We start from the raw sequence: 15,174 nt of genomic DNA on the forward strand, positions 1-15,174 counted from the left end.
TTGACTTGACCATCACCTCCATAGAATTTGGTACAACTCGTGGCGTAGATGGGGAAGGGGGAGGGTCGGGAAAGCCTCCTGGTGGGGAAAACTCTTCTTCGCCACTCCCATGCTCATCACCTGTATGTGAAGTATCCATTCCGCTTCGGGTGATGACCATGCACTATGATCTTTGGTTCTTAAGTTCACGAGGAACTTAGGTTGTTGAGAGTCTGGGGTTCTTGAGGGTCTTGAGGTTCGTGCGGGTCTTGAGGTTCGTCTTTCGCTTGCAATCTGTGTTAGAGAAGGATCTTCTCTTCACCCGAGTTCTGCTCTTTTCCGCTGGTGCACACCTTGGTGGCCTTGCCCTCACACCAAGGTTGCTTTTTCCCACCTCACGTCGATTGGCCGGCCTCTAAGTGCACGGTCCGCTCTTAATGAGTGAAAAGAGGCACAAGGGGAGGCTGGACAAGCCCTTTTTTCCTGGGATTCCTGTCACTAAACAAAAACACGATATCGACACGCCCAAGCGAACTTGGGTTCGTGCGATTGCAACAAGCAAAAAAATTCTTGTGATTCTTGTGGTTCTTTCCTTGAGTGATATAGAACACTGCCAAAGCTCTGATCCCAATGTTAGGTGCAGTGGAATGAATGTTTGAACTTTGCTCAAGATGAGTGCTCCGAACTGTGCTCAAGGTTCCTTTTTGTTCTTATGGAAGGTAGAGCCTTCCGTTCTTAATGAGAGAGTGCAATGATCATAACAAAGTGAATGGACACTGTGCGTGCAAGTGTATGAGACTGAGAGATAGAGAGAGAAGAGAAATACGACACCAGAAACGTAAAACCCTCCTCTAAAGGCCCCACTCTCGTCAGCAAGAGTGGTCTACTTTTGATTGCACAAACTGGTACAAAGTGGATGCATGTGACTGATGCAAGTCTAGGCTAGATCGACGACGACGACGGGGATGGCTAAGCCGATCTAAGGGCTGAAATCTGCTACTCTTTATCTGCTGTCCAAAAACGCTAATGGGCTGAAATCTGCTGCGGCTGAAAACGTAACCCTTGCTGGTATGGCTGAAAATTGTCGGTGCTTATCTGCTGAAATCTGATGGTTCTTAGGGCTGAAAACTGATAATCTTTACTTGCTGAAAATCGCTATGGTTGAGGGCGATTCTGACATGCTGAAAACGCTAAGGCTGCTGATGCTTGGCGATGATGTGACTGGAGCAAAAATGCTAGGCTGAGGTCTTCTTGCGGTGGAGCTTGCTGATGGAAACGCCTAGGGGCTGAGGATGATGAAAACGCTAGGGGTCTTTGCTTGGAGGAGGAACATCCACCAAGGTTCTTGCTGAGAAGTGCCCGTTGAGCAATGGTGCTCCTGTTGCCTCTTCTGCCAATTAGTGCTAGTCTAGGTTTGCTTATATACAAACTTACTCAATTTGCCCTACCTCCTTTCCAACAAAAGGCACTTAAAAATAATAAGTGAAAAATGTCAAAAATAGGCAAAATAGGCTAAATGCACTGGAAAATTCCCCTGAAGGATTCTGATGGGAATGCTTATGATCATGCTGTGTGCAACCAGAGGATATGCATCTACACTAAGTGTCTGGACATGCACGGTCTGCGAACAGACTCACAAAAGTGCTAGATCACCTCTAAGTCTAGACTGACTGGACTGATTGAACCCTTGTCGTGTTGTAGGTTGTCCACGGACACATAGGGTTGGATGTGTCACGTGACAACAACTGACGCAAGAGGAGTGGCGAATATGACGCGTCCTAAGAAAAGGCCAACAGGAAGCACTCCAAGCAAACAACGCCAAAGAAACAGTCGCTCCTTGAAAGGCAAATGGCTTTTCCACAAGGCAGAGAGAAGCTTCTTCCACCAGTGATCAGATTTGTGCATGTGCCAAAGGGCATTGCAATGATCAGCAAGCCACGATTGTGGTAGAAGAAGAGCATAAATTCGACCTGCAAAAATATCTCGAAAAGGCGTTTCTCGAAGATCCCAATCAGACATGCGATCACCATCAGGTAAAGGTGAAACTGACAAAAAGTCAAGCAACATACTTTGAAGTTCTCTCCAAAACTGACGGTAATGCATGCCCCATCCAAAACGGCAAGCGGCGAAGGGAAACTCAAAAGTATATCTAGCCTCATTGACTACATCCTCAACCACACAATTACCACGGCCAGAGAGAAAGTAAGCCTGGCGAGGGGAGCGGTCGACCAACGTAAGAGAGAATGCTCGGCTCCAATGGAGACTCTCCAAACGAATCGAATCACCTTCTTGCCGAAGATTCCATGAAAGATGAGTCGTAACCTCTTCCAGGCAGACACTAAAGTGGAAGCAAGAGGACATCCACGAATGTACCCTTCCATCTTGCCGAAAACCACCTCCCAGATAGATGGTTGCCAATGGCCAAAAGAGGAAGTAACGACATGCTGACCAAGGTGTGCAAACATAAGAGTCCAAGGCTGAATTTGTTGCGCAAGTGTAGGCAACAACATAGCTTTTCGAGCAAGAACATGCCTGCGCAAATCCAAGATGTTAAGGCCACCCAGGTGTTTAGGAGTGCAAAGCTTCTCCATAGACATCAAGCGCAAGCCTTTTTTCTGAGCATGGGTCCCCCACAAATGGGACATAATGTTCGACATAAGAGAATCAAGACAACGACGAGGCCAATTCATCAGTGGCAAAAAGAACTGAGCACTAAACACACACACACACACACACACATGTCACAGAGAGAGAGAGAGAGAGAGAGAGAGAGAGAGAGAGAGAGAGAGAGAGAGAGAATCCACACGAGACACGGAGTGGTGGACTTCCACTCTGAGACACCACTGGCCCCAAACCCTGGCACCCCTTGTGGTATTTCTTTATATTGCTTGAGCAAGGTACAACTCTATGGCTCTTCTTTGCTTCTCTTGTGGTTAGAATGCCAGAGAGAGAGAGAGAGAGAGAGAGAGAGAGAGAGAGAGAGAGAGAGAGAGAGAGAGAGAGAGAGAGAGAGAGAGAGAGAGAGAGAGAGAGAGAGAGCCCAACACACTTGCTTGGCCTACCAAAACCATTTCACATGAAAGCATTGAATCCAAAAGCATCTGGTCTAAAATCTGGCGCCAAAAAGGCTGATCCGTGTTTGCGCTGGCACATCAGCATGCTCACGCAATTTCTCTGAGAGTGTGTGTGTGTGATGTGCTTTATTTTAGGGTTTAGAGGGCAATAATTGAATAACTCAAAGAAATCCTCATGCAACTTAATAATCTGAATGAGGAATGCAGAAAACCGAAAAGAGTTTGTAAAAGTTACCAAAGGGCTACAAGATGTTCTGAGTAGTGACAATGTCTCTCTTGCATTCAATGATTGTTGAGTGAGGTTCAGTATTTACTTTTTTATTGGCTGCTGTACGTTTATTTGTATCATTCAACTGTCTTTTTTTGACAGATGAACTATGAAGATTTTTGCCATATTGCAACAGTTTGTGCAGAGCAAATTGGTTCAAAGTGCCGTCGTTTTTTCTGCCCATCCAACTTCATGAAGTTTGAAAAGGATGAATTTGGAAGGATTGCAATTTTGCCATTCTATCTTTATGTAATGCGCACGGTAAGTAAAAATATGTCTTTTCTGAATCTTTTACAAACAACTTGAAGCCTTAAAGTCCAAAAAAGCATATGCTTAGCAGATGATTGGTCCATTTCCTGATAGGTCTCATTAACCCAAGCGCGTATTGATATGAGTGAGCTTGATGAGGATGCAGATGGTTTCTTACAACCTCAGGTATTAAACTTCTGTTTAGAAATTTTTCCATTTTCGCTGGAAAGATAGCGAAATGTTTTTGGGGCTAGTTACAATGGATTATGGACTTCATACAGACTCCATAAAGTAGCGTACAAGGAATTTGACTTTTGGTTGTATGTTAATTAAACATTTGGTTAATCTCTAAAGACTAGCTATGTAAGAATGACATAGAGATAAAAATCTAGAGTCATGTTCGGAGTCTGAACTAACCATGTAGATCCTACAATGCAGATGTTTTCTTATTTATTCTGCTTTTGTATTGAAGCAAATGAAGTTATGAGACGTTCACACTATGTAGTTTTACATTATCAAAGTTTGTGGTTTAGGCTGCTATCAAAAGTTTTAGCGTGCAAAGAACAACTTATGAATCTATACAGGCTGGTTTTTGCTAGCAAATTGGGCAAAGAGGGTGTGGAAGGATTAAATTGTAAAATATAACTGCAAACTCGACAAAATGTTGCTTTTGTGTTGAAACGTTCTGAGTGTGCACATCATTAGAGCTATGTTTATGGAGGATGGATTGGGTTAGGTTCAGTTAAAGATCAGCAGGAAATCCATGGCTATGATGGCATAAAACATGCTTGAAATATAATCTTACTATAAAAGTAAGTATGGAGAGAGAAATGAAATGTTATATGAAATGTCTTTAAAAGGCCAAAATGACCTATGAGACGAAACTGATCCAATCCTCGTGGATCTAATCCAATGTCTGGGTACAAAAATAAAATTAAGTAAAGTGAAAGACTAAAACTAAAAGAGTAAAGAGAGAAAGGTGTGTACGTACGAGGACTCCAATGTATGCTTGAAACAGCCGCTCATTCTGATGTAATGATAGCGTAAGTATATGCGTGCTTTACATTGTTGGTTTGCACTCGACAGTGCCACCTTTCCAATTTTGGATACCTATAATTTACCTAATAGGCCTTAGCATCAAATGTTCCCCCCTTTGTGCTTGGCCTGTCATCACTAATTTTAATGTAATTAGGGATCTGATGATCCAGGCAAATTCCCCATTCAGTCTCCTATCAAATTATACGTTGTGGTGCAACAAGGGTGTGGGAACTAAGTGATTCCCATGTTACAATATGTGTTGCAAGTAATGAGCTATTGCAGCAAAAGATGCAGATGCATCATACTTTTCAACTCGATTTAGTTATATGGTGGATTTGTGACGATTGACTTGACAAGATTTTTTTTTCTTCCCTCGTTTCCAAACTCTTGCAAATTGTGTATCGATGTTTGTGATTTTTTCTATAGTCTCTCCCTTTATGCTTTGTGATTCGGCACCACTTTCTTGGACAATTCATGTTCCTTGGAGGATTTGCTCTTATGCTTACAAAGATTGTGTCTATGGAGACAACTTTATCTCCATTCTGGCAATGCTTTAATGTTATAATGAAATATTTAGTTTTAATTTGAGTTCCATACACTTTATAATCACAAAATTGACTATTTCATTGATTAGCTTGTTGTGTTTATTGAATTCTTTTTGCTTCTTGAGGATCTAAATTATGCTGTATATAATACATACATGATTTTGTAGAGCTGCATTAAAACTTTACTTTTGAGTGTCAGGTGTTGTTGTAAAGTCATTGCTAAGCTCCCCCCTAAAATGCATGGCGTTTTGATCACCGTCAATGACCTTCTCATTGTTGGCCTTTGGGGTGTCACCAAGGCTTAACTCTGTATCCCATTTCTTATAAGGTTTGCACAGTATCGAATACATTAGATTGTATTCCGAGTTGACCCTTGAAGTTTTTGAATAGACCTTGTGATGTCATTGTGACCTGTGGAGTGTCTTCTTATGCAACAATGGATCCCTTAATAGTGTTTTTCTTATCACAGCTGAGTGTCTCTTTTTGTGCGGGAATATGTCACAAACACGTGGCATGGCATGGCCTTGGACACAATTACAGTGGGGCAGCAGAGCACACACACACACACACACACACACACACACACTCCCCGGTCGGCAGACATTGCTGGAAAAAGCGCTGACATGCTGATGTGGCATATCGTACGAACTTCCGTGATTTGCAGCGCAAAAGACGGCAGCAGGCTGACGTGGCATGGCTGTACGGAAATCTGCTTTTACGCCAGCTGAATTCTACGCAAGACAATTTGAGAAGCTTTTGGACTCAATTGCTTTATTTTGAAAAGCTTGAAAGCTTTTGGATTACTGCTTTTGGGGCTCTGCTTTTGGGCATCCCTTGTAAACATATAAATAAGTGGGCAGGGCCCTCACAACTCAGAGGATCTGGACGCAGAGTCTGAGAATGAGAACCCTCCCACTCTCTTGTACTTTGAACACGGATTAATACAAAAGAAATACCGAAAGGGGTGCCGGTCTTTGGGGCCAACATCTCTAGGCACGGAATTCCGCCGGGCCGTGTCAAATCAATTGTGAATTGTGAACTGTTTTGAAGTGAATCTCTGCTGTGTCGCGGTAGAATCTTGACTTGGAGTGTCCAAGTTGGTTACAGTGGTATCAGAGCGCGGCCGATTTCTCTTCTACCGGAAAATCCGATCCTTTTCTCGTTGCACTTATGGATTCCAACAAAGAACAGTCGACTTCCTCTGCATCTGGGGATGCGGGAAGAGATCACGAAGAAGATTCTCACGAAGAGTACGGCCCACCTAGGCCTACTCAGGCAGAGATTGAAGAGATGGAACGTCGACAATTGGTTGACGACGCGACAAAGATGATGATCAATTTTGCGAAGGATTTAAAATTTGCAAAATTTTTGACTCAGACGTCCTTCGACGAAGTGCACACCCAGTGGCAAAAAGTCATAGAGCCACGCCTCAAACCGGCACTCAAGAAACCTCCTACTCCGAGGATGTTTACAGAGCAAGAATTGGAAGAGGTGGTTGATACATGGATTACGCAACTTTTTGACTCGAACAATAAAGCTAAAAAGCACGACAAAAAGCAGAAGAAAGGAACTGAGTTCTCGGGTTATTTGGGTCGTGAATCTACCTTCGCCTCGGCAAGAAAGCAAAAGAAGCATGTGCGATTTGAAGGAGTATCCAGTTCTTCTTCTTCTTCTTCTGACAGTTCTTCTAGCTCTTCGGACTCGATCAAAGAAGACAGAAAAGGGAAAAAGCGAAGCAAAAAGCAAAGCTTCGGAAAGGGCAAGGAAAAGGCAAAGAAGCCTAAGTTTCGTCCCGTTTCTGACAGTTCTACAGAGGACTCATCTTCAGATAGTTCGAACTCCGACGATCACAGATTTTACGCAAAGAAGAAGCATTTGTATTAAGCCAACCAATATGACTTCCTCGAAGATAAAAGCAAGCTCAAGAATTTAAAGAAGGTGGACAGTCAATTAAGTTTGACACTTTTTCTGGATTTCGAGATGCTTCAAGGGCTTTGGCCTTCATATAGCAGTTTGATATAGCTTTCTCTGGAGGGCATTACTCAGAGCACTCCAAGATTCGGAGGGCTACCTCTTTCTTCAAGGGAAATGCTCGAACATGGTGGTCCACCCTTTTATTGAACAAGAAAGTGCCAGTTAAATGGCTGAAATTTTAAAGGCTTTTTATTTCTTCTTGGCTAACTTGGGAGTACGAACGAGATATACGAACTGCTTGGAATCATCTTCGGATGACCAAGAGAGATTCTTTGGACGCATATTGCGAGAGATTTTGGAGCTCTTTTCTACCCGCTTCTTCATTTAAGAAGATCTCGTTTAAAGAATAGATTGAGCGGTTTTGTCGCGGACTTCCTACAGAGATCCAAGATCATTGCAGAACTCACATTCTATTCAAGAATTGATGGGTCATGCGAAACGGGGTTTTGCCATACATTCAAGTAATCTGACTTACCCCACTGATGAGATCTTGACTCAGAGAACCCAACAGACTTCTAATAATGAAAGTAGAAAGAAAAAGAGCCCACAAGAAAAGAAAGACAAGGATGCACTACCCAGCTCACTCTTCGAGAGCGGGCCAACTACATCAAAGAGGGGAAGTGTTTTGGATGCGAGGAACATGGGCACGTCTCCGCGAAGCGCCCCAAAAAGGCACAACAAGAACAGAATGAAGACATGCCAGAGAGTTCGAGAGCATCCGAGGAACGTGGACGAAAAGGCAAGATGAAAGCAGGACCTTCCTTGGACGAAAAGGCAAGATGAAAGCAGGACTGGTTCCTGATTGCATGGGTACTGATCCAAGCACGATTGATGAAAGTACAGAACTTTGCCGAGCTTGGGGAAATTGAAAGATCAAGAAGCCCTGATTTTCTTTGATGGAGGAGCCAAGGCCAACTTCATTTCACCTGAATTGGTCACGCGGCTCGAGATTACACTCGATCGGATGGGACCACAAGCAGAGGCAGTTCTAGCGGCACCCAGCAGGGACGTGGCCATTACACCTGTCGTTGGCAAACTTCGGTTGCATTGTCAAGGGTGTTTGGGGCATTAGGATTTCTACATAATGCCCTTGGAAGGTTGTGATGTCCTCATGGGAGTCCCTTGGTACCATAAGAACAACGCGGTGGTCGATTATCGGGCAAAGAAAGCGACATTGACTACTGAAAAGGACCGAATCATTGTACTTGATGTGAAACGTAAGGGCGAGTCTGTCCCTATTGTATTGGCTTCGGTCATTTCGAAATTAATGAATTCCAGTCTGTTTGTTACTCGATGTTTTTGAAAGAGTTAAATGATGAACATAGGACAAATATGTCGAAACTTGATAAGGAACGCCAAGATTTTCTCCACACTCATGCCGAGTGCTTTTCTGAGGGTCTGTCAGGCGAGTTGCCACCAGCTTGTCCTGAGGATCATACCATTGATCTGATACCTGGAAGCACACTACCGAACCGGCCACCCTATCGTGTGAGCCAAGCCCAAAATGAAGATACGATGAACCAAGTGAAAGACCTCTTGGAAAAGGGTCTTATCGAGCTGAGTACTTCACCTTACTGCTCTCCGGTATTGTTGGTTTGGAAGAAAGACGGATCTTGGAGAATGTGCATTGATCATAGAGCTTTCAACAAAATCACCATCAAGAACAGATTTCCGATTGCTAGGATCAATAATATTCTAGACCGAATACAGGGATCCTCTTGTTTGAGCAAGATCGATTTGAAGAGCGGATATCATCAGATCCGAATCGTGCCGAGAGATGTGTACAAGACAACTTTTCGGACGATCTTTGATTTATTCGAATTTTTGGTGATGCCTTTCGGCCTTACCAATGCTTCAGCGACCTTTAACCGAATGATGGACACGATTTTGAGAGAGTACGTATCTTTTGTTGGCACTTTCTTTGATGACATTATTGTCTTCTCCAAGGATGAGGCAGGACATAGAGAACATTTGCTACAGGTCTTTCAGGCATTGCGAGATCACAAGTTGGTGATTAATGCAAAGAAGAGTGAATTTTTCCTACTAGAGATACACTTTTTGGGACACATCGTCTCAGCAGCAGGAGTGCAGTGGACCCGACCAAGATTGAGACTATACGTGATTGGCTCTATTTGAAGAATTTCCATGAAGTTAGAAGCTTCTTGGGCTTATGTTCTTACTACCGGCGGTTCATTAGAAAGTTTGCAGAGGTTTCTTCCCCTTTGCATATTTTGACACAGAAAGGAGTCCCTTTCTCGTGGGGACCCACAGAGGTGACTTCCTTTCAGACTTTGAAAGAGAAATTGACTACATGACCAGTTTTGGCTTTGCCGGATTTGCAGAAGTCATTCAAAGTATATTGTGATGCTTGTGGTCGTAGTCTGGGTGCATCCTTAATGCAAGAAGGCCATGTCATTGCCTACGAGAGCCGATTGTTTTGAAGGCCGGAACTTACAACACATATATACGAGAAAGAGCTTTTGGCGGTTATCCATGCTCTTACTCAGTGGCGACATTACCTACTCCGAGCCGATTTCACGGTCTTCACAGATCATCAGAGTTTACGCTGCTTCGTGTCACAGAAGAAACTATCGAAAAAGCAGATGCGGTGGGCGAACATCTTGTCACAGTTTCACTTCCAGATTGTCCATGTGCAGGGACATAAGAACTTGGTGGCAGATGCTTTGTCCGGACGCCATTGGTTCTGGCTATTTCTGCGATACATCATAGAAGCTTCGAGGATATGGTCGATCAATATGCCACATATAGAGATTTTGCAGATATATTCAGTCAAATATAGGATGGGAAGGTAGTAGGGGGATATTCCATTCGAGATGGCTACTTGATGAAGAAAACGATGTTATGCGTTACACAGCCGTTGAGGGAAAAGGTTTTAACCGAATGCCACTGTCCACCATTTACGGGTCACCGTGGCATTTGATATCACCTTGAAAGGTGTGGAGAAATACTTCTTTTGGCCGAGACCATAGTCACATGGGGACGGGGACGTGGCGGGTCCCGAGGACGGGGACGTGGCAAAATAGGAGATGGGAGACGCGATAGGGGACGCACTTCAAAAAACATTAGGTAGTAGGCAGGCTTTAAAGTTTAAGGGCCAAGGTTCAAGGCTCAAGCCTTCAAGCTCGGAGAGAACGAGAGAGGGGTAGGCTCCAAAGTTTCGACTTCGGCTAGAGAGAGAGAGAGAGAGAGAGAGAGAGAGAGAGAGAGAGAGAGAGAGAGAGAGAGAGAGAGAGAGAGAGAGAGAGAGAGAGAGAGAGAGAGAGAGAGAGAGAGAGAGAGAGAGAGAGAGCGGGGGGGGAGGGAGGGAGGGAGGGAGAGAGAGAGAGAGATGGCCCATGGATGATGGGACTCAGGAGAACTTAGAAAGCTAGAAGGGTAGGCTTGCCAAGGCTAAGGCTTGTGTGCCCTTAAATAGGAAGCCCCCCCCTCAAAACTGGCCATTGACACTTGAGTTTGAATTTTGAATTTTGAAAAAAGTTGCCGCCCTCGTCCGTCCCGCCCCCTGCCTGCGTCCCATGCTGCTCCGTCACCCGGGACCCGCGTCCCGGGACGCCTCCCGCTCGCGTCCCTTGTGAGAAAACCCCCGCGTTTGAAAAACACATCCCGTCCCCCGTTCCTGCGTCCCCCGGCACATCCCAGCAGTTCAGGGCGTGGACGATTTTGTACGCAGTTGCTTGGTATGCCAGAAGGTCAAGTTTGACAGACATAAAGACAGGGATTGTTATTTACCCATTCCCACCCGTCCCCGGGAAAGTATTGCTATGGATTTTATTTTTGATCTCCCGAAGACACAGAGTGGGCACGATGGTGTCTGGACTGTTATTGACAGATGTAGCAAGCAAGCTCATTTTATTCTAGTGAAGAAAACAGTCAAGCCAGATCATTTAGCGAGACTGTTCATTGCTTGGATATTCAGATTACATGGCATGCCTGAGACAATAGTATTTGACAGAGATCCTCGATTCATGAGTTTGTTTTGGAAGGCTATTTGGGAGAACATTGGCACACGGTTGCAGTTCTCGTCATCTTTCCACCCGTAGATAGATGGGCAATCGGAGATTGCAAATTCAGTTGTTCTGGATTTATTGAAGTCTTACATTTTGGATTAGAAGACTCAATGCGATTTGCCCTTGGTGGAATTTGCCTACAATAACACGATTCACTCTTCGACGGGGAAGGCACCATTTGAGATTATTGAAGGTGCTTCGAAGGCTCCACCCTTCTTAAGCACGAAAGATAAGATTTTTGAAGCCGGCCAATACAGGAGGGACTTGGACACAATTTTTGCCAACGTCCGGGAGGCTTTACAGAAATCTCAAGAAAGACACAAAAAGGCAGCAGATCGACACCGTCGCGATTTGAAATTAAAGGAGAAGAATTGGGTGCTCTTACGTTTTGAGAAGGCACGCCTGAGAAAGAAAAAGGGAAAGGAGCGGCTTTTTCCAAAGCTTAGCATGAGATACTATGGACCTTTCCAGATAAAAGAAAAGATAAAAGATAAATGATGTCTCCTTCAGACTGAAGCTACCGGATACATGGAGGATTCACAATGCTTTCCATGTGAGTCTCCTGAAGCCTTTTAAAGGCGATGTGCCCGATGATGGGGAGCCAGATGAGCAACCCGTAGTGGAGGAAAATGAGGAGATACTTGTTCCAGAACAGATATTGACATATAAAGATAGAAAGATAAAAGGTAAAGCGATAAGGCGGTTCTTGGTTAAACCCAGGAACTATCCCGCATGGATGCGAAGTGGATGGAGGAGGAGGACCTGGCAGATACTTCTCAGATTGTGAAACTTTATCTTGAAGCATTCGGTTTAGCATAGTCTACTCCGATAGAACCCCGATTTCAACATGGGCGAATCTAGTGCAGCGGGTGGTAAGCACAAGAGGGGAGTCACTCCGCTCCTTTGTCGACAGATTTCCCCTATATTTTGATTTGATATAGAGTCACTGATGTCCCTTTAGGTTTCAGGGATATTGCTGGGCTGACAGTATTCTGCTGAATGACTTTATGAACTAAAATCCCCGAAAATGATACTGATTGATTTGCACTTGACTTGTTTGAGTGCATGAATTGATAGATGAAATGACTGTAGCATTTCGGTCTGATAAATCTCTATAGACATGATTGCAATAAGGATTAGTTAATCGTGCATCTGAGAGGTCCCGCTTGGATCTAGATGCGATTGCTAAATACGTTGTCGATTAATCATGGTCTGAGATTGGAATGATTGTTGAATGTGATTTGTCATGTGATGTCGTGTGATGCGACTGTTGATCAGTACATGTGCTAGGTGTGTTGTTCCTAGTGCGTCGGTACTTACAATCAGTGTGCTAAGACAGTTTATGGCCTCTGTCTGTTTTGCAGGCGTAATCGAGGGCGATTACAATGCATTCAAGAGGGGGGTATGTCAAAAATTGGTGATGTGGCATGGCATGGCCATGGACACAAATACAGTGGGGCAGAAGAGCAGACACACACACACACTCCTCGGTTGGCAGACATTCGCGGAAAAAGCGCTGACATGCTGATGTGGCATACCGCACGGACTTCCGTGATTTGCGGCGCAAAACGCGACAACAGGCTGACGTGGCGTGGTTGTACGGAAATCTGCTTTTACACCAGCTGAATTCTACGCAAGACACTTTGAGAAGCTTTTGGACTCAATTGCTTTATTTTAAAGCTTGAGAGCTTTTGGATTACTGCTTTTGGGCATCCCTTGTAAACATATAAATAAGTGGGCAGGGCCCTCACAACTCAGAGGATCTGGACGCAGAGTCTGAGAGTGAGAACCCTCCCACTCTTTTGTACTTTGGATTACTGCTTTTGGGCATCCCTTGTAAACATATAAATAAGTGGGCAGGGCCCTCACAACTCAGAGGATCTGGACGCAGAGTCTGAGAGTGAGAACCCTCCCACTCTTTTGTACTTTGAACACAGATTAATACAAAAAGAAATACTGAAAGGGGTGCCAGTCTTTGGGGCCAACATCTCTAGGCACGGAACTCCACCGGGCCGTGCCGAATCAATTGTGAATTGTGAACTGTTTTGAAGTGAATCTTTGCTGTGTCGCGTTAGAATCTTGACTTGGAGTGTTCAAGTGGGTTACAGAAAAGATCCCTCTTTCAGTTTATAATTTGTTGAATGTGCTACAACTTTTGTTTTAAGAGGGTCCACTGTACAAAAGAAAGGGGGAGACCCTCCCATAATCAATGGCACAAGGACAATGGCTAATTCATGAAATTTTGGGGGGCGGGGGGGGGGGGGGGGGGGGGGGTGCTTGTGGACACAACGGTCTGTTGTAAAGAAAGGACCTGGCTGCTGCAGCTGAATGAATGCCTGGTGCTGTCTTCCAGCTCTGTTGAAGCTGCCATGTATGCTCTGGGAATGTAAATCAGCTCAAGCAAGAAAACGCATAGTCACTGTGGGAGGCTGCCTTACAAACCACAGGCCAAGGCTATTGAATAACTTCCACCTGTAGTCTTTCCTCTCTGCATTCTGTTGTCCAAAATTAAGGCATCTGGCGTTGCTAAGGATGTCCCATCTGAAATCTGATTCTTAGTCTGTCCTGCTCTTTCTCATTCTGTGAACCTTGGGCTATCTGAAAGAACGGAACCCATCAAACAAAGTACCTCAGCCATTCATCTGCCGTGCCTGTGGGTAGTGACAGTCCCAAAGATAGTGTCTCTGGGTCTCCTTGGGGTGCCCACTGTAACAAATTGTTGACGTGTCAAAGCCCTAAAGAATGGAGCCAACTTGTAGATGCTGGCCAAGGGGCCTAAACCCTAAGAAGAACAAGTAACAGGAGAAGAAGTCCTACCAACTTATGGGGACCTCGTATGATGGGGCCCCAATGACATAAAGGGATTAAAATAAAGCAGGACTCACACACACCCACGCAAAGCTGATGACGTGGCAGCTGTACAACAGATTTTCGAAAATTGCGTTGGCATGATGACGTGGCAAGTTGTATGGATTTCCGCGTTCTGCGCTGGCTGATGACGTGGCAGGCTGTACGGATTTTCGTGATTCGGTTTCAGGATGGAAAGTCAGTCGACTTTTCGAGCTCGACTGATGTCGAGATTGCTTTTTAAGTTTGAAATGTGTTTGAGAACTTGTTTGGTGATCCTGTTTGCAATTTGTTTGAAATGGATGATATCTATTTTGAACGTGTTTTGGTGCCGATTTGAAATGTTTGACTCTGGTTTTGATACTGGTTTCATTGATTGGTGATTTTACTCCCGGGTGGAGAAGTGAGAAATATTGTTTTGGTATTGTTTGAACCTCCGAGCGATGAGACCGATGCCTGGGGAGCATTTTGTTTTATACTAGAAAACATCCAAACGACGTAGGCCGATGCTTGGGGAGCGTTTGGTTGTATGCTTGAACCTCCACGCGACGCAGACTACGATCTGGGGAGCGTTTGGTTGTACAGTCCTTTGAGCTCATGGCCCGGACCTTTTTAGGTTATTTGCGGGGGGAGCGACGAGGTAGTCGTTGAGTAGCTTCATACCGCAGACCGTTTGTCTCGGGGGAGTACTCAGTGGTGCTGTTTGTTATCTTGTAACATGCATATGTAAGCATTTGTGTTGCATTGTGATGTACCAACTACTGAATACTCCTAATTGGATGAGATTGCCTGGGTATGAAATTTTAGTGCATCAAGACACCCGTGGAAGATCAGTTCGGTCTGGGTGTCATGGCTAATTTTACTACGCCGGAATATCAAGAGTTCGGATCTGGACGAGAGGAGAAGCTAACTCCTTGATCAAAAGAACAGAAAGGAGAAGCTAACTCCTTGATCAAAACAGCCGAAAGGAGAAGCTAACTCTTTGATCAAAAGAGGAGAAAGGAGAAGCTAACTCCTCAATAAAAAGAGCAAACTGATTGTCCCTCGGAATGACCCTTGGAGTTTTTTTTTTGAGCTAACTTGAGTTGTTTTGCAGATATGCTGTAATCGCGGACGATTACTCTCTTTCAAGAAGGGGAGATGTAACAAAGTGCTGACGTGTCAAAGCCCTA

The 15,174-nt window shown here is 44.5% G+C and overlaps 1 protein-coding gene across 1 annotated transcript in view; it reads left to right on the forward strand.

The window, feature by feature from the left end:
* FASS (tonneau 2 (TON2)) overlaps nucleotides 1-15,174 on the forward strand; it is a 78,930-nt gene that overhangs the window by 39,648 nt on the left and 24,108 nt on the right. Inside the window, exons 5-6 of the mRNA XM_086490443.1 lie at nucleotides 3,424-3,582; nucleotides 3,685-3,756. Coding sequence (XP_086346569.1) covers nucleotides 3,424-3,582; nucleotides 3,685-3,756 — 231 coding nt within the window. The remainder of the gene's footprint in view (nucleotides 1-3,423; nucleotides 3,583-3,684; nucleotides 3,757-15,174) is intronic.

This window comes from Adiantum capillus-veneris, chromosome 19, assembly GCF_014529385.1.
Source record: "Adiantum capillus-veneris isolate H3 chromosome 19, ASM1452938v2, whole genome shotgun sequence".
Taxonomy (NCBI): domain Eukaryota; kingdom Viridiplantae; phylum Streptophyta; class Polypodiopsida; order Polypodiales; family Pteridaceae; genus Adiantum; species Adiantum capillus-veneris.